At 38.0% G+C, this 24598-nt stretch overlaps 6 protein-coding genes and 1 long non-coding RNA gene across 8 annotated transcripts; 4 read left to right on the top strand and 3 right to left on the bottom strand.

Annotated features, from left to right (window-relative positions):
* Positions 1-260: 260 nt before the first annotated feature.
* LOC119984415 (ADP-ribosylation factor 2-like) lies at positions 261-3131 on the bottom strand. The gene is made up of 7 exons (XM_038828342.1): positions 2982-3131; positions 2116-2274; positions 1632-1702; positions 1076-1195; positions 796-914; positions 601-682; positions 261-472 (listed from the first exon to the last, which is right to left on the bottom strand). Exons 2-7 carry the CDS (start codon positions 2261-2263, stop codon positions 467-469), a joined length of 546 nt encoding a protein of 181 aa, XP_038684270.1. The 5' UTR covers positions 2264-2274; positions 2982-3131; the 3' UTR covers positions 261-466.
* A 1292-nt stretch (positions 3132-4423) lies between these two features.
* Positions 4424-7447, bottom strand: LOC119984767. The gene is made up of 7 exons (XM_038828867.1): positions 7051-7447; positions 6743-6842; positions 6282-6377; positions 6078-6130; positions 5432-5480; positions 4923-4970; positions 4424-4731 (listed from the first exon to the last, which is right to left on the bottom strand). The coding sequence occupies exons 1-7, from the start codon at positions 7293-7295 to the stop codon at positions 4657-4659; spliced, it is 666 nt and encodes a 221-aa protein (XP_038684795.1). The 5' UTR covers positions 7296-7447; the 3' UTR covers positions 4424-4656.
* A 124-nt stretch (positions 7448-7571) lies between these two features.
* Positions 7572-9669, top strand: LOC119984768 (40S ribosomal protein S13). The gene is made up of 5 exons (XM_038828868.1): positions 7572-7715; positions 7831-7903; positions 7999-8137; positions 8223-8409; positions 9356-9669. Exons 1-5 carry the CDS (start codon positions 7693-7695, stop codon positions 9387-9389), a joined length of 456 nt encoding a protein of 151 aa, XP_038684796.1. The 5' UTR covers positions 7572-7692; the 3' UTR covers positions 9390-9669.
* An 877-nt stretch (positions 9670-10546) lies between these two features.
* LOC119983537 lies at positions 10547-13593 on the top strand. The gene is made up of 8 exons (XM_038827199.1): positions 10547-10947; positions 11535-11568; positions 11749-11985; positions 12170-12259; positions 12684-12749; positions 12912-13003; positions 13096-13143; positions 13252-13593. The coding sequence occupies exons 1-8, from the start codon at positions 10607-10609 to the stop codon at positions 13367-13369; spliced, it is 1026 nt and encodes a 341-aa protein (XP_038683127.1). The 5' UTR covers positions 10547-10606; the 3' UTR covers positions 13370-13593.
* A 2358-nt stretch (positions 13594-15951) lies between these two features.
* Positions 15952-16875, top strand: LOC119983536. 2 transcript variants are annotated; one of them, XR_005464642.1, is made up of 4 exons: positions 15964-16066; positions 16152-16279; positions 16372-16419; positions 16524-16875. It is a non-coding gene; the product is annotated as an uncharacterized LOC119983536 (long non-coding RNA). The 2 variants fall into 2 exon arrangements; XR_005464641.1 differs by having other exon boundaries at positions 15952-16279.
* A 1280-nt stretch (positions 16876-18155) lies between these two features.
* On the bottom strand, positions 18156-18889 carry LOC119983611 (ubiquitin-40S ribosomal protein S27a-like). Its single transcript, XM_038827292.1, has one exon. The coding sequence runs from the start codon at positions 18772-18774 to the stop codon at positions 18304-18306; it is 471 nt and encodes a 156-aa protein (XP_038683220.1). The 5' UTR covers positions 18775-18889; the 3' UTR covers positions 18156-18303.
* A 345-nt stretch (positions 18890-19234) lies between these two features.
* On the top strand, positions 19235-22318 carry LOC119983893 (tRNA:m(4)X modification enzyme TRM13 homolog). The gene is made up of 10 exons (XM_038827632.1): positions 19235-19267; positions 19335-19428; positions 19505-19570; positions 19667-19990; positions 20089-20341; positions 20485-20542; positions 21187-21273; positions 21388-21522; positions 21616-21757; positions 21935-22318. The coding sequence occupies exons 2-10, from the start codon at positions 19355-19357 to the stop codon at positions 22158-22160; spliced, it is 1365 nt and encodes a 454-aa protein (XP_038683560.1). The 5' UTR covers positions 19235-19267; positions 19335-19354; the 3' UTR covers positions 22161-22318.
* Positions 22319-24598: the final 2280 nt, after the last annotated feature.

Here is a 24598-nt window from a genome sequence, read left to right as displayed (position 1 = left end):
TTTGAATTTCAGTTGTGTCATACTAAGTAGCCTCGCTTGCAGTCTTGGGCCTCTTGGCTTCTGGAAGTGAATTTGTTGTACGGAGATCTTGTGATGAAGCTGTTTGTTCATTCCGAAAAATATGTTTACAGTAACTACTTGAGAGATATTGGTACTGCTTATGCCCTGCCTCTTCCAATACAAGAAACAACAAGTATATAGGAAGATCTCAACTTTCAGCCTCAGATGAGCTTTGAATTCAAAGACTTGAACGGATAAAATAGGCAAAAAGATGCAAAATTTGAAATGTATTGAATTATTCTGAAACTATAGGTAAACAATAGCAACATTTGCATGATAGGAAACACAAATATTCTACGAGTTAACAAAGATTCTATAAAGTAATGATACAGTAAAACGAAAACGGAACAATCAGCTGTGTGTTCCAGCAGTCGCATTTGCAATACAAAACTCATAATTCCCCAGTCTATGCCTGCAATCAAAACCAAAAAAAGAGTCAAAAGTTCCGTGGTATAATTCTTCTCCAGTAATTAAAAATATCGAAAATAGTAACAAGGACTACTGCCCATTATAATTTCCATCACTGGAGAAGTAGTATACCTTGTTTGCAATATTATTTGAGAGCCAGTCAAGTCCTTCGTACAGCCCCTCACCAGAAGTGGCGCATGTACTCTGGATATACCTGCAGATTAAAACATACACGTTCGTCATGAAAATAGTCATTTTGCTTGTCATGGAGGGGGGTGTAGGGAGTTGGTTAGCTCCTAATTGTGGGTTGAGCTAGTTGTATCTTACCAGTGGCGCTGACGGAGAGAGTGAAGACCAAGCTTATCAGTTATCTCAGCAGCATTCATAGCATTTGGCAGATCTTGCTTGTTAGCAAACACTAGCAACACTGCCGCTCTCAATTCATCCTTTAAACATGATGAAACGCATAAAGATCAGGATAGAAAAAAAAAATTGAGTCAGAAGTTTGGAAGCAAATGAAGTTCCGGCACAAAACTTTCTGAATGCGAACTATCTTCATAATTCCACAACAAGTATTGCCAATTATATGAGATTCTTAAATTGATACCTCATTCAACATCCTGTGTAGCTCATCCCTGGCCTCAACCACACGGTCTCGGTCATTGCTATCAACCACAAAGATAAGCCCTTGAGTATTTTGAAAGTAATGTCTCCATAAAGGTCGGATCTGGAAAATTAGAACAGGAAGGATATATGGTAATAATTAGTCAATCAAGTATCTAGAAACGATGAAGTGGAAGAAGGAACAATGATCTTAGTTAGAGGTAATATATAAAAAGAGAATGCAGTGCGATAGGCTCTGCTTTGCCTTATTGATTATTTTAAGAGAGACTAGGATAAATACACTAGCATAAAAATACAAAATCTTAAATTCTAAAAGAGGCATCGGCAAGCAAAAAACAAATAAAGAAGGAAATATAAGCCAATAGAGCTTGCAAGAAAAAGTGCATCTTGACAAAAGTTAATCATTAGTTCAACCACTTATTACAAGATAAACGTCATGATATGTATCACTGCAATCCCACGAAGCTAATGCATACAAAAGCAACAGAACCACCCAGCCTCGGTGATTTCAGGTCTCAAAAAATACCAAAGTTATGTACCTTGTCCTGGCCCCCAACATCCCAGACTGTGAAGCTAATGTTCTTGTATTCTACTGTCTCCACATTAAACCCTGATCAAATAATTATTGGCTGTCAGTGCAAAAGATAACTTACTTGGCAAAAAAATCAAAATTAACAATTATAAAAATGAGCAACAAGGCTTGCACAAGATCAGTGTTAAAAGACTGAAGTTCAAAACTGAGTATCCCAGTGATTGTTTTTAAAAAAAAAAAAAGTCATCTCCCTAACCATTTATCCAACTTGCAACAGACCGACAAGTAAAGTTTGCCAATAATAGAAAGAGAAAGGCAGAACTAAACTTAGATGAAAAAAAAAACTTTAAATGATACAACTCATGAAAACAAATATGACACCAATAAAGAGGAGTCTTTATAGTAGCGAAAATTGCAGATAACAGCTTTGATCCAAATCAAAATAGATGATGAAGATCAACTTCAGATGTAAATGATACAATTGAACTTACCGATAGTGGGAATGGTGGTCACTATCTCTCCCAGCTTAAGTTTGTAGAGAATGGTGGTCTTACCAGCAGCATCAAGACCCACCATGAGGATACGCATCTCTTTCTTTGCAAAGAGCCGACTAAAAAGCTTGGTGAATGAAAGCCCCATTTTCTTGAAGCCTGTTAACACCACTAACCCCTCAAATCAAAATCTGAAATTAGTTTTTCACACATCATATCACCAACAGAACTAGCATGGCTCGGGCATTGCATTGCAAATAACACATACAACCATTTCAAAAAGAATGTACATGATGCACTTCCCAGTTCCCAACAAGAAATATACTAGAACAACCTAATAAATTATCACGGAAACAACACAAGTAACACAGAATTATGAAATCAAAATCCCAAAAGCAAAATTCTAATTCAACCAATATCAACAGATCTGAACACAATTAAGGAAACCTCATAACAATGATGGCTAAAACATGGATTGGACCTCGTCTAATCATTAGATCAAGTAGCAGAGTGCAGAGACCAATTAATGCATTATGCATCCGTTTAAAATATCCCATTTAGATCAAAAGATACAAAAAAAATCACGCGTCATGACACCATATAGATTTCCAATTTCACGACTTACATTAAAAAATCCGAAATTCAAATAAGGATTTTCAACATAAAAGTTAGATCAGATCAAATGTAGAAAGACAATGACAAATCGAGGCCGAATTGAGTAATCGACGCAAAGAAAACATTGAAATCAGAACGAACAGAAACCGCACAACTTTCAGAAGATCCGCTTAACACAAGAGATCCATACCGTAAAAAACAAGAAGAAAATAAAAAGCAAACAAAGAATTGAGAGAGAGAGAGCCATGTACCTCTTCTCAAGATCTGTCCGTTCTTCGCACGGTTTTTAACAGACTCTCCGTTCGTGTTTCACTTTAAGAAGTCAGATTAAAGTGATTGGAATATATTATAAAAAAATGATTAAAGTGATTATCTTATCTTTAAAAAAGAAAAGGTCAAAAAAATATTAAAAAAAAATGTAAGGTACGCCATTCATTTATACACTAATGATTCCCTGTGTTGTCGTTCATCACGCCGTTACTGCACGATTGACATTTTAGTGGAGGGGTATGAGCCCATGCCAAGTGGTACGGGAGTCAAAGCTCATTTTTGCGCATGTGAGTGTGTGTTGGTCTATTATGTTACTGGTCTATTATGTTACGGGTTGGACCACATAAATGGCTACCTACCCATCCTATGGACTTGGCTACCAGGGGTACAGGGGAATGCCTAGCCCTAGCTGCTTGAAAGCCTCAAGTAGAGTGCGTTTGATGCCAACGTTGGTGTGGAAGCGTGGTGGTATGTCACACATCCCACATCGGTTATATGTGACTTGGTGAAGCACTATCTAATGAGTGGCCTCTCCCTCCACTATATACCTAGGGAAGGCCTAGTTGCTTGAAAACCTCAAGTAGAGTGCGTCCGATGCAAACATTGGTGTGGAAGCATGGTGATTTGTCACACATCCCGCATCGATTAGATGTGACTTGGTGAAGCACTATATAATGGGTGCCCTCTCCCTCCACTAGTAGGTCCCTTTAGTGGAGGTGTATGGGCCTATGACGTGGAACTTATTGATAGCTGAATGTATATGTATTTATCCGTGAACACAATCTTGTGCTTGGGATGTGCATGTGGACCATGCATAGATGTTTTACAAGCTTGAGTAACGTATAAGGCATTGATGGTATTAAGTAGATTTAACTCTAGCATAATTCATGAACACATCAATCAAAGGGTTTCGATTCTCCTCTCTTTAAATCACACTGGTTTTGATTTTCTTCCAAAATTAGGACTTCTTCATCTTCCATATGTCCTGTAAAACGATTTTGGCTCATAAAAGTCAGTGGCATGTAGGGCTAGAAGCCTAGAATATATGATGATTACCATATCCCTGTTGTCTTGGATTAGCCAAGTACTAGTAATCTAGTATACAAGCACTAAACATGGCCAAAATTGCATTTCTTTATTTTGTGTTTGCTTTTTTTCTTTCACCAGCCAAACCTATACTTGCATGGCTAAATTTCTCGAAAGCTAAAGGAGGCTTTCTTCATCATCATCCGAGCATTTGTCTCAAAATTTTGAGATTGGCTACCGCCTACGTATGTCTGTGAGTCTAAAGCAGGCTTTCTTATGACAAAAAGAAGTAGCAAAATGGCATCCAATTAAACCATTACAATTAAGGGCTTAACCAGTTATGCCATATTGATGTATGTACTTTAACATAGGTTATCCTTATAATTGAGAAGGAATCCAAAGCATAAAGTCCCCCCCATCAATGAAAAATTCACATAACCAGGAACGAGTAAATGTTACAATCCAAATGAAACCACAAGAAAAAGAGGAGGGAGGGGGTTGGGTGGTTGCTGTTGCCCAAACAATGACATCATAATTGAAGAAAATAGTTCATATTTCATAAAAATGTTCCACATCAAAAAAAGGGGAAAAAAATGGAAGCAATTGAGTTAGGAAGGCCACTAAATGTGCCTAAGAGCTTTTTGCAAAAGTTGCAAATCGTTCTAAACCACTTTTGAGTAGGCCTTCAAGAAATGGTTGCAGAGCCTGGAAAAAAATTGACATCAGAGGAAAAACGACGGACGAAACGAGACTAATGCAAATGCAACCGTGCTACACAAGCGATTGTCTACTGAGTTGTAACAAGGTGCCCCTTTCTAAGACCTTTTTCCTCACTTTGGTCTCTTGGTTCTCCTAAACAATCCAATATGATCTAAAATAAAAGTGAGAGTACTTACTGATGCCACTGGAACTAAAAGTTGGGGAACTTCATAGGAAACAGTTAGCTGAAAAGGGAAAAAATAAATAAATGTAAGGGCCTAATTAAGATTAAGCAACCGAAGGAAAAGAGAGCAGAAAAATTATTCATTTTTCCTTTTATCTGTTCTCATCATTCCTCTCAAAACTCAAAAGGCTTGAGTATGCCAATGTGAAACAGACCAGAAAAAGAAGAACGACTTTCATTCTTGTTTCCCAACCGAAGTGTATGTATCTTTTTGATCTCCTCTTTTAAATTATTCTAGCTATTCAATGCAAGCAAGAAGTCGGCTTCAGCCACATTGATATATTGATTTCCTAAGTTTGTTAGTCAATTGGATGGTTTGCATAATCCCACAGATACATGAAACTGTGGGCAAGGGCGATGAAGAGAGTTGAGAAGATTAATGAGTTCTATAATATAATAACTGTTAGAGTAATTGGCAGTAAAAAAAATCAACTTCAGTGTAGGAAAGAAAAGTACTCTCACTTCTACAATGCATGATTCAGGACCTTTCGGGAAGAAACGAACAGCACCCCTGCCATGAGAACAATTAATTAATAGCTTACGATTTTCTCCCCTGCAAACCACTCTTACATGGGCAGTTTTGCCTTCCGCAGATGCAAGTTCAACAGACAAATAAACCAACAATGGATTGCATAGAGAACAATTAACATTTCTTCACATATATGTACAAAAAAAAGCTCAGTTTTCAGATGTGAATATAAGGGATCTCAATTGATGTGAAAATGATAAGTCAACCGATAACATTAAACAACTCCATGAAAAATGTAAAATATCACAATGTTTTTCAAATAATTTATTTTCCAGCACTTTATGAATTTAAGCTGATCTCTGCTGCTATGTTTGGTAACATACCTATGTTTTAGTATTTGAAATTGTATACTGAAAAAGTCTTAAAAAACTATGGTGATTGATATGGGTTACTAAGAGCTCATCAAACGCAATCTTTTTCAATCTGCAGTCTATTGTTTTATGAAAGCTTTGACAACATCCATAACACGCTTGAGGTTAATGAATCATATTCGAAGATCACACACAACACCAAACCATCGTCTCTAGTTACACAGTATTGCAGCTTCTCTTAATCTATTAGGAGTTTTTGTCTTCTCACCTGTTAGGAAGACCTTCCAGAGATCTCCAGTGGATTTTCTGGTTAGTGATGGGCTGCCAAAAAGTTAAAACATGGCAGAGAAAGAGAAAAGATGTAAATTGACTCCCAAGATAGTAAAGAAAAGCTATGAAAATCTTCATGACAATGAGGATATATATTTATACATGGACGATACTTTTTTTGATAAGCATGGATGACACTTACTTGCATATTTCGAGCAAGCCAAGAGTACTCAATATTCTGACCAAAAGCTTCATACTTCAATGACCACCTTGATAGGTCAGGCTTGTCTTCCAATATCTAACACATTGAATCAAACATCAGCTTCTCCGAGATGTACAAATTTGAAGCTGTGATCAGCTAAATGGGAATACTGGAGCAAGTTAAATTATGATTCTCTTGAATAACGTGGTGAGGTCCTAAATTTTTTACACTAGCAGATTGAAACTTGAGCCAAAGTTAAATTTATATCGCAAAGTTAGATACCACACATCCCATGCAATTTAAACAAATTCAATAGCTTGATTAATTCTCCGTCTGAAAGATTAGAACACACTATAGACATCATAGATATAAGTTGTACCAGAAAAGATGCAAGCAACCTATGTGAATAAACATACACTCAAGCAGACGTGCGTAATGTGTATCTAAAGCCATTGGCGCACCTTCACAGAAGAAATAAAAGGCATCCATTTCGGAATTGCTTCGCGATCAGAGTAGCATTTATAAGCAACTGAGATAGGCACATTAATTTCCATCTTAACCCTGCATTAATAATTAATCACATTTTTTAGTAATTAGCCAAGTGCTAAACTGAAAATCAATTATAATGCTATATTTGACCCTATTTTCAGATCATAACACAAATATAGTTACTAAAAACTTCAAAATTCAGGATCATAACAGGAATAACATTAAAATGGACCATATGAAAACAGAAGTGACACAAAGTGAGAGTGATGAGAAAGATTACGTGCAATCCTGCCACTCCATGACAGGAGGAAAAAAGGGTTTGAAGCCAGTACTGATTGAGCTTTCCCCAGAAGCCCCATAGAAGATTCTGGAGAAGCGTTGACGGAGATATGGTGGCTTTGAAAACGAATTTCTGCAAGTGGGCACAAATGGGTCAAACAAAATTGTATTTCTGTTGGTCTTGAACAAGTGGCTGAGACTGCGAGAGTTCGTGGTCGAGACGAAGGCGATTGTGGTCACAGACATTCTCAATGTTTTAGCTGTGCGCGTATTTATAGTTTTCTTTGCCGATTAGAGCTGAAAGTTTGAACGGAGAACAGAACTCGACTGCGACCAGCGGGTCAGAGACGACTAGAACCACAAACGCCAGCGATCGTGTTTCTGCGAGTAAATAAACCACTGTGTTAGACTAACAGCGCTGTTAACACTTAGCAATATCCTAAGACAGCCAATGAGGCAATGAGACAGACTGGCCCACTCCACAGGTTAACGTCTTGCGAGCCCATTGGATCATTCCTGAGGCCCAATTATGGAACCAATAAAAACCGAAAGGAAAACCCTAGCAAGGTTTCTTTCTAGGAGCAAGAGAGGAGCAGGGGCTTGAGCCACCCACAGAGGCAGCCGAACTGCACAGTCCGCTACCATGGGTCGTATGCACAGTCGAGGGTTTGTTCATCTTCCGATTTTTCTTCTGCGGTTTTCCTATGATTATGATCAGAGATTTGTTCTTTAGCTAATGATATGGCCAGCTAACATACTTGTTCTTCTTGGATCTTAACAGTAAGGGTATTTCCGCATCTGCTTTACCGTATAAGAGGACTCCGCCAAGTTGGCTTAAGATCTCTGCTCAAGATGTGAGAAACCTTAGCCCTAAATCTCTAGTATAGCTATTTGTTTGCTGCAAAATGATTGGCAATGAGAGATGGAAGTTCATTTTTTCGATTGCCAGGTTGATGAGAACATTTGCAAGTTTGCAAAAAAGGGTCTGACACCATCTCAGATTGGTGTTATTCTTCGTGATTCACATGGTATTGCTCAGGTGAAGAGTGTTACCGGAAACAAGATTTTAAGGATATTGAAGGCTCATGGTACGCGAAATTTTTTGCGTTATTTTATCTGATTTTTATGTTAAACCAGTAGATTGCACTTCTTTTATTCATACAATTTTATTAGGGCTTGCTCCTGAAATCCCTGAGGATCTGTACCACCTCATTAAGAAAGCTGTTGCAATCCGCAAACATCTAGAAAGGAATCGCAAGGATAAAGACTCGAAGTTCAGGTTGATTTTGGTTGAGAGCAGAATCCACCGTCTAGCTCGTTACTACAAGAAAACAAAGAAGCTTCCACCTGTGTGGAAATAGTGAGTATTTCTGCCTCTTCATTCATAATACTATTAGAAAAAAGAAAAACTTTAGGTTCTGTTAATGTAATTAGGGGAAGAAACAGACTCAATCAAGCATGTTTTAAAAACCTATTGTTAGAATGATGAGCAAGGATCGTAATCTAATGCCTTTGTGCTGGACTGCTTTTGAAATCGAGAATAATTTTTCTATTGATGTGTAAATCACCTAATTTATTAGCAGCTGCTAAATAAAAATGCTGCTGATGATGATTTTTGGGGCCGACGCAGACCTCCGTCCTCTACCAAATGAAAAAATTTCAGGGCTGGTGATATTTGATGCTTACCTTTAGATTGAAGGACTGGTAGCATTAATGTTCTGTAGAACTTTCTTTGAGGTAGCTAAACTAAACTAATTAACCATAGACAAGCTATTTCTAATGCAAAAACCATGGCATGATGGCCTGTCTGATCTAAAGCTAGAAAAAACCCTAGATGAAGTGATGTTGGACTACCATAAACTGTTGCTTATGGAGTATGGGTTTAGTTGATGGCTCGGGTCCAGGTTGAAGGTGGTAGTAGTAGTTGGGTCTAGTGTCCTGTGTCCTTAGAACTATATATACCAATAGAAATTGCTCAATCTACATACCGAGACAAGATATTTCTTGCTGGTTTACTTCATAGGTGGCTGTCAGAATACTCTTATTGTAACACTTCGTCACATCCTTACAGTGGTTTATCAGAAATAATTAGTACTACCTCAAGAATTGACTGTCATTTATTGCCAGGCACCTTGTCAAAGTTCTTTATATTATTACTTTCTGCGTGAGTTTTTATAGATTTTGGCTGAGATACTTTGCTCGACTTTCACCAAATTTCCTAAATTCATATTCTCTGAGTAGTGGAGTAATTTGTAAGTTTGGATTACAAAGTTTTTTTACTTACCCTGGATCCTTTCTTCTTGCAGTGAATCGACCACTGCCAGCACACTAGTGGCTTAGGCAGTAAAAGGGACAAGCTTTGGTGACTTCAGTGAAAGGAAGGACTCTCAGTGGAGCAGGATTCAGTTTTTTCCCCCTTTCTGTTTTGATGTTTTCATTTATTGTGATGGCAATTCATGATGACTAAATTTCCTCTGTGCATGGAGGCAAAAGTAATATCAGACTTTGTGTATGGAGGCAAAAGTAATATCAGCCTTGTTAAGAATGATCTTTTTTCCTTGTTGATCATTTAAGATGATGGTTTATCTAAACTAACCCAATTTACTGTTCTATTTGTCAAGCATATGGTTTCGTCTTTTCTCTGTGATGGATATATTTGCTTGTGTTTTTTGAGCTGTAGTTCTGTGTGCTCTCACAAGCAGCACACTTCGGTGCATGTCATTACTTATGTTTTAGTGTAGTAAGATTGTAGACAGTGGATGATGCCCATATGTAGCGTACATCTGAACTGAGCTTGTTAACCTTTTTTTTTCTTTTTGCTTGTTTTGGGTTGAGAGCTAACTTTGAGTTTTCTGAACGGAAAGGAAATTATTGTTGGCATATCCTTTTCAGTTTTCACGACTTGTCATTTATTCGTTGGCAAATATTCTGCAAAATACTATCTGCTCGGTCTCTTTCTTAGATTGCTGCTCAAGCTCCAGCAAAGTTGGGATTTCAGTTAAATTAGTTGTGAAAGTAAAGGCCGCTTGCTTAGGCATCATTTTCTTACATTAGAAGTGGCTGTTCCTTGCTGATTTAAAGAGAGAATATGGCACAATGTGTTCCTCAAGAATGCTCGTCGATGAGAATATGGTTTCTAGGGATCGATTTCAATGATGGGATGATTTTAATGCTTTTGTTGGATTAGCCCATGGTGGTAGGGCTAAATGATAAGAGGCAGCCACAAGAGTTTATGGACTCCATTGAATTTGAACCGTTATCAATTCTAACTGTCGTCCAATGCTTGGACCAAAAAAAGACCTGTAATCCAAATCGTGAATCCTAATTGCTCTCTGAACAGATATTTTGTTGTTTTGCACGTTAAGAATCACAGCATTTTAGTCTATCACAAACATGAATTATGCAAAAAGAAGACAAACCAAATTACCAAACAGTCAAAAACTAACAGTCAATCTCCTTTTGAACTACCACCAACTAATTATTCTTCAGTACCCATCTTGATGCCCATTGAAGGTTTCCTCTCAATATCAGCATTTTTCATTTGAAGATCAATCTTAATGGCTCTGGTTGTGTATTGGTATGATTTCATTTGTTTTGGGATTGTGGGTTTTTCCTTTCTTGGGTCACTGATGGTGTTATGGAGAAAGGAAGGCGGATCAAGATGGGACGACGACACAATATATGAGAGCCTGCTGCTTACTCGACCGGACAGTGACAGGTTCGTGCGAGCAATGCCAAGAGGTCATGTTGGGTCTTCACAGCTATGGACCAGTTGTTGGCGAGGGGTGCATCCTGGATGGCTGCTGGCAACCCGGCTCCTCTCTTTTCTGATCATGGCAGGATTCCTTTCCTGGGATATCGTGAAGTGGGATGCTACAATCTTTGTTTACTACACCGAGTATGTTTTCTCATCTTCTTTATATAGTTTGCATCATTTACAACTTAACACTATTTGTTCAACTTTGTGATATATACACTTGGGGTAGTTAATTTTGGATTGGCTATGGCTAGAGTTGGTATTAGAATAGTGAAAGGTATGCATATTCATAGCATTCAAAGGAGCTGTAAGTAGTAGCATTGCCACATTGGTTAAACACAAGCAGGATTCTTGATTATATACTTATTTCTCATGGAGAACCCCCTTTGAAATGGTAATTAAAACACTATAAAAGATAGTTACTGCTTTACGTTGTTGCTGCAATGAAAAGATTTGGCTAAAGAAAACAATTTATCAATCTTTTCTTTATTTAGAAGTAAATTTCCATATTATAACTGTAGAAGCTGCAGTGATTTGACTTTGTTGCGGTTGCAAGTCGTTTGGCTTCTCAGATTTCTTTGTATGAAGTGTCTGTTCCTAGGGGGAACTAAGCTTTTACTGTCACAGATTATGGATATTTATTTCCATTCATAAGGTGAAGTTTATTTTCAGTTTTAGTTGGCTGTATACAATCATTTTCTGATATGGTGTTTTCTGCTCCTCTGCAGATGGACATTTGCATTAGTTATGGTCTATTTTGCGGTATGTCAACTGCCATTACCTGACTCTCTCTCCCTGCTGTTTGATCTTATGAATTAAGGGCTTATAGCAGCCTCTCACATGCTCCTTTTTTACGTTACGCGCACACATATAAGCTTCAAAGCGACACATTGTACTTTGTACAGCAGCTGTTGCTTTTACACATAATTGTTTCCTGTGTAGCTGGGGACCGTTGTATCTGCATACGGCTGTTGGGTGATCTCAAATAATTCTCCTTCTAGAGGTGGTGAGACAAATGGGTTTCTGAAGACAGATGTGGAGGAGAGTAGTAAAGCCGCCACCATAGCTTACAGGGAAAATGAAATCAAGGGGAAAATCAAGTTGCAAAGTCACCATGCTGAGGAGGAGTTTCAGCAAAGAGCAGGGTTTTGGGGATATCTTATGCAAATATCATATCAGGTTAGTTAATTCGCCATGCATCAAGTCTGTTGTCTATCCTAGAAAAACGTTTTGCCGCGTAACCGAGCTTTGTAAAATTTCTACAAAAAATTTTCTTCATGTTTCAAAAGTTTAGGCATACTGCCAATGCATTTTTCTATTCTGACGGCTGCTAAGTTCTCCATGTCTCTTTGTTTTGGAACAGACTTGTGCAGGTGCTGTGATCCTAACAGATGTCGTGTTCTGGTGTGTTATAGTCCCATTTCTATCAAATGCACATCTTGGCCTGAATGTGGTGAGATCCCACTTCTTGAAATAAGATCATCTGTATCCTGCTTCCATAAAAGAATTTCTTAAAATTAAATTCGACATTGTTAATACTTTTTCATGGCTTCAAAATATCTATAGATGAGCACATGAACTGTCTCTCCTTTCTTTAGACTCCTGGCACATTATTTATTTTAGAAACAAAAGCTAGAATGATTTCATCGGCGAAACGTGGGAAAAATAGCTTTTGTCAAAAATGGTTGCAGAAATTTACCCTGATCTTTTACATGACCTAAATATCACGAAGAATGTTGCAAGAATGAACTGCATGGAATGTTATCTGTGGGTACTGAAGTGTGGGATTTACAATTACTGCAAGAGACTTTTTCTCTAAGTTTTTTACCTTTTAATAATGCTCTCACTGATTCTATGTTGATCTGTATGCTCTGTAGTTAATGGGGTGCATGCACACTTTGAATGTTGTCTTCCTTCTGATTGATACAGCTCTCAATAGCCTTGTAAGTATTCATTATTACATCATTAAGAAGTGTAATATTGTCTTCAATACACTTGTTATCAACATCTATTCATTCATTCCTGATGCAAGGATTACTAAGAAACTCTCACATTGGTCTCACTAGCTAGTTCATTGTTGTGACTCACCATGGTGTGTTTTTCAGCCATTTCCTTGGTTCCGGCTCGCATATTTTGTACTATGGAGCTGCATCTATGTTACCTTCCAATGGGTCATTCATGCCTGTGGTTTTACATGGTAATTGTGATTTTCTATTGCCTTCTCCAGAAACCTCATTCCATCAGATACTATTGTAGAGCTATTAACATATGTTGTTGAGCCTTATCCAGGTGGCCATATCCCTTCCTTGAGCTTGACAAATCATGGGCACCTCTATGGTACATGGCTAAAGCATTAACATATATACACACACACACACACATATTTGTTTTGAGTTGAGTTGAGGTTTGCATATGAGGAGTCTAATGAGCTTGTGCATGCTACAGGTATCTTGCAATGGCAGTGATTCACATCCCCTGTTATGGGGCATACGCGTTGATAATAAAAGCCAGAGATTCGGTTCTCCCCAAATGGTTTCCTCATGCCTTTATCCGCTCATCCTAGTTGCTTTCGTCCTTAATACTGAAATTGCTGTTATTTCCAATTTTAGTGTTGTGTAGGTAAAAGGAGAAAATGTTCTGATTCTTCAAAAATAATCATAGGTTCTTCTCTCCAACGGCCCTGATTCGCATATTTCTGTTATGTTTTACAGTTGAATTGGCAAAAAACTACCCTTGTTGCCAATTATTTTGATGTCATTAGTGCTTCCTCTCTCTGTTCTGTGTTGACCATACTCTCGCATGTTAGCTTTGCATCCAAATCTTTAACTTGGGTATCAGCTTAGCTTTGATAAATAAACCCACGAGACCAACATACTCAGAGGAAAAAGAGACGAATCAAAAGGAACGATAAATAAACAGGAACTTAGACGATGATCAAAAACAAACAAATAAAGCAACTTGCGACAAACCTATAAATTAGACAAAGAAATCAGAAGTTTGGTGAAATCAAAGCCAATGATAAATCATAAGCAACCTAATCGATGACGACGCAACGAAATTGAAACCAAAAGAATCAACACAATTTTGATATATTCCAAAAAATATATATTTTATTAATGATTTCCAATTGCAAAGTAGTGGGAGACACTAATTATTTGAGAGAGAGAGATTTGCACTCCAATCTCCATTGATTCTCAATGGATTATTTTTGAAGGCAGGCATTGTTCGGACTCGAGACAGCGCACGAAAGCAGCATACTCAACCTCAGGAGGAAGTCGGAGATTTGTGACTTGTTGGGTTTCGTGGTCATATAAGACCAACTGCTTCTTCTCCACTGCATCTTGTAAAACCAATCCAATACCATTCTTCCAGAATGCCAATGGCCTCTCAACACCTGAAATGGGTCCAAGACTGTGTAGTTTCACCCAAGATTTACCTTCACTCATCACCCATATATCATACAATTTCTCTGAAGCCCCTTCGTCATAAACGATAAAAGCAGGGGATCCATTAAATATAGCAATTTCACAAGAGAATTCGCCAAAATCTGGAATAGGCAACATTTCAAATTGTTCACGCTCAAAGTCGAAAGACAGAATCCGACCATCATCAGCCAGCCCATCCCCATAAAGATTACAGGGTCCTTTATCCAGCCATTGCCGCCAATATTGAACTCCATGGCTGTAGGGATAAACAGGATGGCGGTAGGGATAAACAGAGTAAGACATTATGGGCTGAAACTCTGGTGACGGGATCTCTGTCCAAGAATTTTTCTTAAGAGAGTACAACTCGACTTGATGAATGGCAGGTCGAAGTGTTGGACGATGAGCAGCCCAATAACCATAGAGTAATCTTGTCTCCTATAAAAGAGTCAGTCTGCCAAAAACAGAATATGCTGCTGCCATTACAGGGACCAAGTACTACTGGTGGTTCGCAAGCATCGATCCTGGTGATTGGAAGACAGATCCTCTCTGTGCGGGTAACCACGTTTTCACCAGCACCATCAGTACAATTATTTTTGATGGTATAGAGTAGGGCGAGCCTTCCTTGGCTTTTCACAAGGAGGGTACTACTGTTGTTGCTGAGATTGGTATGGTAGTGCTGCTTGGCAACGAAGAAGAAATAATCTGATGGGTTTCTAAAAAGATTGAAGCTTGGTTTGCTGCAAACATGCCGAATGGCGGCATAAGGGACTTCCTTGTGAAGATCATCATCTTCAAAATTGGATTTGATATTCAGGGTGGTGGTTGCCTTAGATATGGGGTTTGAAACCCTTTGCCTTGCTTTGCTGTTCAAACTCATCTACTAAACAGAGAATAGAGAGGCAGTCACAGTAGACGACAAGTGAGTTTATAGTAGATAAAACCCTAGGCATGCCACTGGTGAAAAGACATAACAGTTCTTTAATAAAACCCTAGGTTTGCTCCTTACGGCAAGTCTCCCTTCGCTGCATCTCATTGTGGTGACTCACCCCATCTTGTGTTTTCGAGAAATTATCGGGTGGTCCGGACACACCACGTCACTTGTTGATATGGTGGGTCACATCCAATAAAATTAGGACAAATAAGCTTGTCAGAGCCAGTTCAAAGCTGACATGGTAAATGAGGTCGGTTTGTAACGATGTTGATGTTCAAATTTCAAAACTAAAACCTAAATCTACACAGATATAAATCCGCCCAAATTTCTTTTACCCCAAAATATTTTCAAAGCCGCTTCCTCTTCCTCTCTCGACTTCCTGCCTGTTTGGTAGGGCATTGGCCACAACGGATCCGCTAATCGGGCCGCTGGCGGCCAACGCTTCACCAAACGACAAAGTGTTAACAGCGGAACCTCTGCCAAACTGACAGTGGTTCCGCTAGGAGCTTTTTTTTTTTTTTTTTTTTTTTTGAAAGGTCAGAGACCGTAGATATATTCACGTACTCATCAACTGAGTAGACGAAATGGAGGCCATTATAGGCACTCGGGCCACCATATAGGTGGGATACAACCAGCAAAAAACAAATGGATTAAATACAAAACATGCACCACAAATAAAAGAAAACATATAATGCAAAATTATACTTCATGGTCAGCGGATTAACATAAAGGCGTGGGACCCATACCTTTATAAACCTTTATGTATTTAAATATTAAATATTTATTTCACCAAACGTCAAACGCGCTTATCTTCTCTCTTCATTTACCCCCAAAATAGTTTCTGGAGAGATGCTTGTCAACGAAGGAGGATCTCATCATAAAGAAAAAGGCAGGGGCTGCTGTGGTTGGATTAGTTAGATTTGTTCTGAATCTTATTAATTTTGATGTATTTGATGACTGAAGTTTTGATGTATTTGATTATTGAAAAGGATAAAATGATTAACAATCTTTGCTCAAGTTGAAGAGGTCTGGCTACTGGAAGAAATGTCATCCTTTTACTCCTTATCCCACTCATACAAAAGTGTCAATGGGTCATTCATGCCTGTGGTTTTACATGGTAATTGTGATTTTGTATTGCCTCCTCCAGAAACCTCATTCCATCAGATACTATTGTAGAGCTATTAACATATGTTGTTGAGCCTTATCCAGGTGGCCATATCCCTTCCTTGAGCTTGACAAATCATGGGCACCTCTATGGTACATGGCTAAAGCATTAACATATATATACACACACACATATTTGTTTTGAGTTGAGTTGAGGTTTGCATATGAGGAGTCTAATGAGCTTGTGCATGCGACAGGTATCTTGCAATGGCAGTGATTCACATCCCCTGTTATGGGGCATACGCGTTGATAATAAAAGCCAGAGATTCGGTTCTCCCCAAATGGTTTCCTCATGCCTTTATCCGCTCATCCTAGTTGCTTTCGTCCTTAATTCTGAAATTGCTGTTATTCCCAATTTTAGTGTTGTGTGTAGGTAAACGAGGAAATGTTCTGTTTCTTCAAAAATAATCATAGGTTCTTCTCTCCTACGGAACAATAGGGTGAGATTCACATACTTCTGTTAAAGATGTTTTACAGTTGATTTGGCAAAAAAACTACCCCAGAGGAATCGTTGCCAATTATTTTCATCTCATTAGAGCTTCCTCTCTCCATTCTGTGTTGACGACTCTCTCGCATGTTATGTATTGCTAGAAAGATATGGAATGCATTGATATCTGAACAGTGAACAATGGCTTCCATCCCCTTCTGCGCCCTTGACAGTCTTGACTTGTTCAAGGATCTTAATGCATTAAAAAGAAAATAATTTCCCAGTACTTTAGGTAAAGGGAAAAAAAAACATTGATCCAGTGAACCACAATGCAGGAAAACATTTTTAAACCTTGATATGGGAAATAATGGACATCGAGGCCAATTATGCTAAACTCAAACAGATGCACAAGAAAGACAGTGATCGATTAATTTTGTTCAAGAGGGTAAGCGAATATGAAAACTATTGGCAATCTAAGTATTCTCCTGATATTGGAGGAAAGCAGGTGAGAAAATACCATGAGCAGAACAGCCAACCAAGTTGTGAACAGGAAAACTGGCCAAGTTGAGGATATATAAGAGGAAAAATGAAACATAGAAGAACTTCTGTACAACAAGACGTCTAACAATTGGGGAAATGATATAAGAAACCATCAAGTGTGTAATCTGCTTCGACCACAAATCTTAGGTAATGAGAAGAAAATAATGAACAAACCCATTAATTTCCCAGGCTATCAATCCGCATTAAAAGCAAAACCACCACAGAGAATTGGGGAAACTAAATTACTCAGCTCCTGTGTAGCGAAAATTGGCACACAAGTCCCACTTGTAAATCAATAGGACACAACTGCATACTAATATTAAAGTATTTTGACAGCAAACAACAGATTGCCTATATAAAACATGAAAATTGGCACACAAGTCCCACTTGTAAATCAATAGGACACAACTGCATACTACTATTAAAGTATTTTGACAGCAAACAACAGATTGCCTATATAAAACATCATCAATCCCTCTTCGAAATATAGCACTAATTGCCATTTGTGAAATCTTATGCCATGCATAGCGCAAACCCAAATAAAGAGAAGGATTATCACAAGAAAAATAAACAGAAAAAATTCCAAGATTCCATCTTTTTCTCCTTATCTATTTCCCTCAAAAAACCCTATGCAACTAAGTAGAAGATATATTAATGTGTAACCGCATAAACATGGAGAAAACATACTGGCAGAGTCAAATTAGCCTGTATCATTCATTCAAGGTTGTTCTTATCTACACCCACACCAAACAAAACCTTCATCCAGTCAAGAAAGAATATGCAATCAATGCCAGGTTGATTGAGGAATTGCAGTCCCACAATGAGATAAAGGTGCAATGGCATAATCAGTTGACCAGATAACTCAGACAAAATCAAACACATCAAAAGAAACATATGAACCACAAAATTCAAAAATTATAAAAGTACCATTCGATATAATTAGGTCCAACAATTATTAAAGCAAAACATTTAGGAAAATCCTAATTGTAAAAACAACCGACCACAATCAATCAGTCACCACCGGCCTTCTGATAGACATAGGTGAGTCCGCACTTACCACAGTAGTGCCTATCAAAATGATTGGCCATGAAAGTTCCGGCACCGCACTCAGCATTGGGGCACTCCTTGCGTAGCCTCTGAACCTTACCAGAGTCATCGACCTTGTAGAACTGGAGTACAGCGAGCTTCACCTTCTTGTGCTTGTGCTTGATCTTCTTAGGCTTGGTGTAGGTCTTCTTCTTGCGCTTCTTAGCACCACCGCGGAGGCGAAGCACCAGGTGGAGGGTTGACTCCTTCTGGATATTGTAGTCCGCGAGAGTGCGGCCGTCCTCAAGCTGTTTTCCAGCGAAGATGAGTCGCTGCTGGTCCGGAGGGATGCCTTCCTTGTCTTGGATTTTGGCCTTCACGTTGTCGATGGTGTCAGAGGACTCCACCTCCAACGTGATGGTTTTCCCAGTCAAAGTCTTCACGAAGATCTGCATCTTTGCCTTGTTCCAGATGCAGATCACAGAAAAACGAAAGGGTTCCTTCTATGCTAGGGTTGAAGTGGATGCGCAATGAGTGATGGAATAGAAGAGGATTTCTAGGGTTTTTGAGCAGGGATGTATTGGTAAAATGACTAAAATCGCCCTGTCTTTCGCTTAATATGCCCTCTTTTTTATCGGATCGAAAACTCGTAAAAGCCCGGCCCATATTAAATATCATCTTATGGCCCATTCCACTCTAGGAAAGCCCAAATCTATTATATTCTATGGGTTGGGCGAAGTACATTAGACCATAAACTCAGCCCGGCCCGAGACCCTCTTTTCAGGTTCGATAGTTTAAACGGACTCTGCCCGAGCCCTTGAGATGAAAATTTTTGCAAGCCCATCAGGGCCCAATGACGTTTACAATATACGTCACCAGCAATTAAATACCTGACCCAGACCCAGACCCAGACCCGAGACAGTTACATTCGCCGTCAAACAAACGAACATCTTGGAAGTCCAGACGACCGAAGGTTTTAGCCTTTTACGTAGGCTGAAGCGGGTGAAGAGAGAAGATTGTCACAGAAGCTACAGTATGGAGACTCGCTGCAGTTTCTGGCTCCCCAAGAAGAATCGATTCTGTGCCACTGCTCCTCTACATGGTTCCACGTAAGTTCAATTGTTGTTGCTCACTTCTCTTTTTATCAAATCTTCTCACGTTTGTTTTGCAATTGAACTGTTGAAGGTTCTGCGGCAATCACAGCCCGAGGTCTCAGAGCCAGTGGATCCCATGCCCAATTGACCCTTCTCAGTAATTCCCTCATTTCTTTGCTATATATGTTCTTCTCATACAATATCAATGCTTTAATTTTGTTTTCTGTACTTAAATTTTCTCTTGATTTTCTAGTTCTGTTCTTGAGGAAAATCTAGAAGGGCATGTAAAGAGATGCCCATTTCTGAAGAATGTTCAATCTTTGGCTCTCCAACCTTATTACCATAAAGGGATCAATGCTGGCAGTGAAGAAGTAGGGCAACAGCGGAATACACTGTCTTTGGATAAGGATATTACTTCTGAAATGAAGAGGAGTGCTGTTTATAGTATGAGTATACCGGAATTTCAGGATTTGCTCAGAAAAATTCGGAATATACACAGCTCAATATGTAAGGATATTAGGGATTCGTATAAGATACCAGAAGCTTGTGGTATATGGATCAAGAGAGAAGTAGACAGGTATATATAATACTAATATTCTGTTTAGTTTCTGGGTTCAAAAATGCTGTTTAGTTTCTTTGGGACCATATATTAAGATGAGTTGATTGTGTTTGTAGGAAGTTGCCTTTTCAAGAGAAGCATGTTATGCAGCAGGCTTCCATATTGGGGAACTTAGAAGATATTGGAGTCTTAAAGACTTCTTTTGAAAGCGAGCAGCTTGACAATGAGGACCCTTACAGAGATGATGATGGTGTTCTCCCTGCAGTGATTGAATTTGGAGCTGGGAGAGGGTACTTGACACAAATGCTTGCAGATGGCTATGGGATCAAAAAGGTCTTTCTAGTTGAGAGGAAGTCATACAAACTGAAGGTTTGTTTGAGTTGTTGAGTTTCATCTACTTAATATTGCTTGTGGTTTCACATACTCAAACTTGGAGGAGCTATTGAAGCCTTTGAACTTTTATTGATCCATGAATTTCTTCGTGTCTATATTCATGCCAATGGTACTTCTAGGCTGATCGATCCTTGCGGCAGAAAGAAAGCTTGATTTTAGAGCGTTTGAGAATTGACAGTAAGGTTTTTCAGAATCCAATTATCAGGAATGTTCTTTATAATGCTGCTATATTGTCTCTGGTGGTGTGACCATGTCTTTGTGTGTAGTTTTGTGATCATGGGTTGTAGGTGGGTGTGACAGTGTGTTTTTCTTGCTTATATTCATCAGCGAAAATTGATAACTAAATGTAGAGAGTTGGAAATGCATGGGACTAATTGTGTTTCGGAGTTTCCCCTTATGGATTGACTATATGTAGTGAATTAACATTCCATATAACCTAACTAAGCATGTTCTGCAATGCCTGCTCACATACTCCAGTTTGAAGGCGGCAGCCGGCATATATACATTATTCTTTTTAGGCAATTTATCATTTTGTTTCTCCCTGAATTGCTGCATTTTTGGTCATTTTACATTTTAGTAGTTATAACAGAATATTTGTCATAAACCCAAGTCCTGCATGTATATAACAATAGTCATTGGCCATTTCACCTTATATTTGAGGTGGGATAGGATTGGTATCACTCCTGGTGACAATAATGAATGATAATCTTTACCAATTAGTGTCATTCTTGCACACATTTTGTATTTCAGTCTGATGGCATGGTTGCTTTCTGGAAGGTGTAGTACGTTTGGTTGAGCTCTTTAACTGTGATCCTTTGCAGTTGAGGATCTAAATTTGAGTGCTGTCGAGTCCTTACATGGAGTTCCTTATCTTGCTATTGGTAAACACCTCTGTGGACCTGCAACAGGTAAGTACCACCTATCTGTTACTCTTTTTTTCCTTTTATTCCCCTCTTATAACTCCCTTTCTAGTCTTTTATAATTGTTTCTGAACTTGATGCCAAGCTCTCTCTCTCTCGTAGATTTGACTTTAAGATGTTGCCTGGGAGAACAATCTAGTGAAGATAATCTTGGGCAGAGCATCGGTCATCATTATCCTATAGGCTTGGCTATAGCAACCTGTTGCCATCATCTTTGCCAGTGGAAGCACTACATAAGTAATCAATTAATGTCGCTAGCATATATCAAATTTACTGATTACAAAATTTCCATTTTCTTTACATTGGCTGACTGTAACTATGACTTGTCAGATAAAAAATATTTATGCAACTTGGGAATTAAGAAGGAAGAATTCCATGCAATTACTTGGTTTACCAGCTGGGCAGTTGACGCGGATCATAGTTCAGATATTACTGATGTTACTAATGGGAGGAGATTGCACTTTGACTCTATGTAATCTTTGTAACTTGTCTTTGTTTTTGTTTTTTTTCATCATCCGTTAGATTTTCGAGTGGTTAAGCTGGACCATCCCTTTGGTGGATGCAATATTTCTCTTTTTCCTTGCAGTGTCAAGCAGTAATAACCTTGAGGTCCACTCGTTTATAATGCTCATTTTTCTTCTTCTGACAGTGGTAAAGAAGAATGCGGTGAAGATGTCAACACAGTTGAGGAAATTGTGAGGAATATGAAAGCTGTTGAAAGGGCAGTTTTGGGCTTTATGTGCAAGCAGATCATTGACATAGGGAGATCGATGTGGATCATGGAACGTGGTTTCAAAACACGGCTTGTGAAGTATGTTCCTTCTAGTATATCTCCTGAAAACCATTTACTAGTTTCTCGATGTGTCCAACAATAGTAATACGTGGATTTACCCTATGATTTGATCAAAGCATATCATTTTTGCCGGATTGTTGGTGCAACAGCTGATCAATTGTATTCATATATATCATTTTGGCTCATGTTTTGAGTGAATGAGCTTGATAATATGAACAATACATACTCTCTTTGCCCTCACTTTTTGTGAGACGTGCCGTTTTTACTTTTTAGGCGAAAAGTATTTAATATTTCCCTTGATTGTTGTAACTCATGCAAGGGTTGTAAATAAACTGAGTCTGCTGGGGTTGCACATACCAGTGCATTATAAAAGAACATTAATAGGAAACTAGAAACATTATACCGCATAGCAAGTGGTGGATATTGCCATATAGAAGTTAGCAGGATTTCTCTGCATACACAAATTGGCTAACTCACCACCCCTCACCCAACAATGGAAATGCACAATATGGCTTCGACATTTTCAACGTCAAACTCCATCTGAATTTCCGTGACTCCCTGATCACCAAACCGACACTGGAACACCACCTCATCGACGGTATTTCAATCAACCTCACTTAAGAACATAAATCTCATATCGATTAGACAAATGCCTATTAGTGGTTTATATGGGTAAACTCATTTTTTTATAATTAACTAGACATTTTCCTAAACTCAGTGATTCAAAATTTATGGGTTAATTATACTATACAGCACCAAAAGATATGAGTTGTTTTACTTTAGCCACCCAAAGAAATTTTGTTACAATGCATTATCCAATGTTTCAAAATGACACAATTTAGTCACCCCACATATTTAACATAGTTTCGGTCAGGTTTCCTACTTATGTGGCATTTAGTCAACAAATGCTTATGTGGCAACTTAAAATGTGACTTGAAAATTCCATCTAAATTTTCTAAGGTAGGAGGAATGACAGATTCTCGAGGGCCTAAAAATGCCACCACCTGACTCCAAATCGGATTCTGCCTATTAGGATATATGGCTATATTATGTCATTTAAGAACTTTGAGTGACTAGTTTGTAATAGATTTAACATGGATTGTGGCTACCAAATCATGGTTTTTGTTGATGCTAAATCAACTGCAAGCCAAATAAATTTTTTCATTTTCTTTTTTATTTTCCACCTAAGTATTTTTTTGGTAATATTTGTTAATTTAACATCACATCAATAACAAATCTGACCGGATTTGAGCGAAAGCTGTCCGAGTGACAATTTTGTCTCATTTTTTCATTTTCAATGATAACTTTATAATAAATACAAATCCGATCATCAAATTGTAACAATCCATATTTCTCCGTGTTAGTAATGCATAATTAACTCCATCCCGGACTTACAAAGCCCGAGAATCCACTATTTGGGCGCGAAAGTCTATTTGGTCACTGATAACAGTGAGAAAAAGACAAGTTTAACCACCAGACGAACAACACACTTGTGTCACAATCACTCCAACGGCTGAGATCTAAACATAGCGTTTTAACCCACATTAACCTAAAGACCCACCCGGATCCAGCTGAGACTCCTCTTCCTCGCGTAACAGCAGTTCTTCACGACAATACAGAAGAAGCTTCTGGCCATCTTCTTCCAGATTCGTCCTTCCTTCTTGCAATCGAGGACAGATTACCCCAAATCTACAAAGATCTTATACAGACGTCTTCTTCCTCGCACAAAAATCAAAGTCTTCCTCCTCGCATGTGAAAGCTCGTCTGGGTCGTCTACATCAAAGCTCTACTGGATCTTCCTCGTGCAGAAATTAGAGTCCTTCTTGTTGACTAATAAATTTTTGAGATTTTACCTTATTTGAGTATGAAAATGGTTAGAGGTGTTATCTTGCACATGCATTTAGTTGAATTACCAAACAGTAAGTATGTAAACATTTAAAATACTAAAATAATGAATACCTTTATTTTTGATACTAAATAAATGTTGTAAATGTTTGATCTCTATCTCATATTTTTATTTATAATTAATTAATATTAACTAATATCTATCATATAAAATATTCATTATTTATTAAATCATTGCAATATTCAAACATTATGAAAGACATTAATAACATACTATTTTATTAAATTTAAAATAGATGAACCCATTTGATCGTGGGAATGATGATAACAAATGTAATCGAGTTGAAATTGGAGAGTAAAAATGAAGGAAACAATTGTTGTAAACAACAAAATGAGGTTGCCTCTTTTTATAAATATAGTCGTTGGAAATCTTTTTTTTTCAAATATAGCCGATGGGAATCTTTATTTTTCAAATATAGTCGTTGGGAATATTTGCTTTTAGTTTATTATAATTTAATAATTTTTGATTTATTATTAATTATATTTTTTACTAATTATTTTTATTTATAATTAATGCTAATTATTTTTATAAAATTAATATATGATGAAACATTTTAATTTTTACTTGAAATAAGATAATATAAGCAAGTAATAATAAAGTAAGAAGAAGTTAAT

The sequence above is a fragment of the Tripterygium wilfordii genome, chromosome 18, assembly GCF_013401445.1.
Source record: "Tripterygium wilfordii isolate XIE 37 chromosome 18, ASM1340144v1, whole genome shotgun sequence".
NCBI classification, from domain to species: domain Eukaryota; kingdom Viridiplantae; phylum Streptophyta; class Magnoliopsida; order Celastrales; family Celastraceae; genus Tripterygium; species Tripterygium wilfordii.
The sequence above is the reverse complement of the archived record's forward strand: the minus strand, read 5'-3'. Positions and strand labels throughout refer to the sequence as shown.

Excerpts from the sequence above, each read along its gene's own strand:
- LOC119984767 (XM_038828867.1), bottom strand. The coding sequence starts at position 7,295 with ATGTCTGTGACCACAATCGCCTTCGTCTCGACCACGAACTCTCGCAGT. Across the intron at positions 5,481-6,077 it reads CTGGAAGGTCTTCCTAACAG|GGGTGCTGTTCGTTTCTTCC; the intron begins GTGAGAAGACAA and ends TTCTCATGGCAG. Across the intron at positions 4,971-5,431 it reads CTGAATCATGCATTGTAGAA|CTAACTGTTTCCTATGAAGT; the intron begins GTGAGAGTACTT and ends TTCCCTTTTCAG.
- LOC119984768 (XM_038828868.1), top strand. The coding sequence starts at position 7,693 with ATGGGTCGTATGCACAGTCGAGG. Across the intron at positions 7,716-7,830 it reads GGTCGTATGCACAGTCGAGG|TAAGGGTATTTCCGCATCTG; the intron begins GTTTGTTCATCT and ends GGATCTTAACAG. Across the intron at positions 7,904-7,998 it reads TTAAGATCTCTGCTCAAGAT|GTTGATGAGAACATTTGCAA; the intron begins GTGAGAAACCTT and ends TTCGATTGCCAG.
- LOC119983611 (XM_038827292.1), bottom strand. The coding sequence starts at position 18,774 with ATGCAGATCTTCGTGAAGACTTTGACTGGGAAAACCATCACGTTGGAG.
- LOC119983537 (XM_038827199.1), top strand. The coding sequence starts at position 10,607 with ATGGCTCTGGTTGTGTATTGGTATGATTTCATTTGTTTTGGGATTGTG. Across the intron at positions 11,986-12,169 it reads TTATGCAAATATCATATCAG|ACTTGTGCAGGTGCTGTGAT; the intron begins GTTAGTTAATTC and ends GTTTTGGAACAG. Across the intron at positions 13,144-13,251 it reads AAATCATGGGCACCTCTATG|GTATCTTGCAATGGCAGTGA; the intron begins GTACATGGCTAA and ends TGCATGCTACAG.
- LOC119983893 (XM_038827632.1), top strand. The coding sequence starts at position 19,355 with ATGGAGACTCGCTGCAGTTTCTGGCTCCCCAAGAAGAATCGATTCTGT. Across the intron at positions 19,429-19,504 it reads GCTCCTCTACATGGTTCCAC|GTTCTGCGGCAATCACAGCC; the intron begins GTAAGTTCAATT and ends GAACTGTTGAAG. Across the intron at positions 21,523-21,615 it reads CCAGTGGAAGCACTACATAA|ATAAAAAATATTTATGCAAC; the intron begins GTAATCAATTAA and ends ATGACTTGTCAG.
- LOC119984415 (XM_038828342.1), bottom strand. The coding sequence starts at position 2,263 with ATGGGGCTTTCATTCACCAAGCTTTTTAGTCGGCTCTTTGCAAAGAAA. Across the intron at positions 1,703-2,115 it reads GACCACCATTCCCACTATCG|GGTTTAATGTGGAGACAGTA; the intron begins GTAAGTTCAATT and ends TTATTTGATCAG. Across the intron at positions 1,196-1,631 it reads ATGTTGGGGGCCAGGACAAG|ATCCGACCTTTATGGAGACA; the intron begins GTACATAACTTT and ends CTAATTTTCCAG.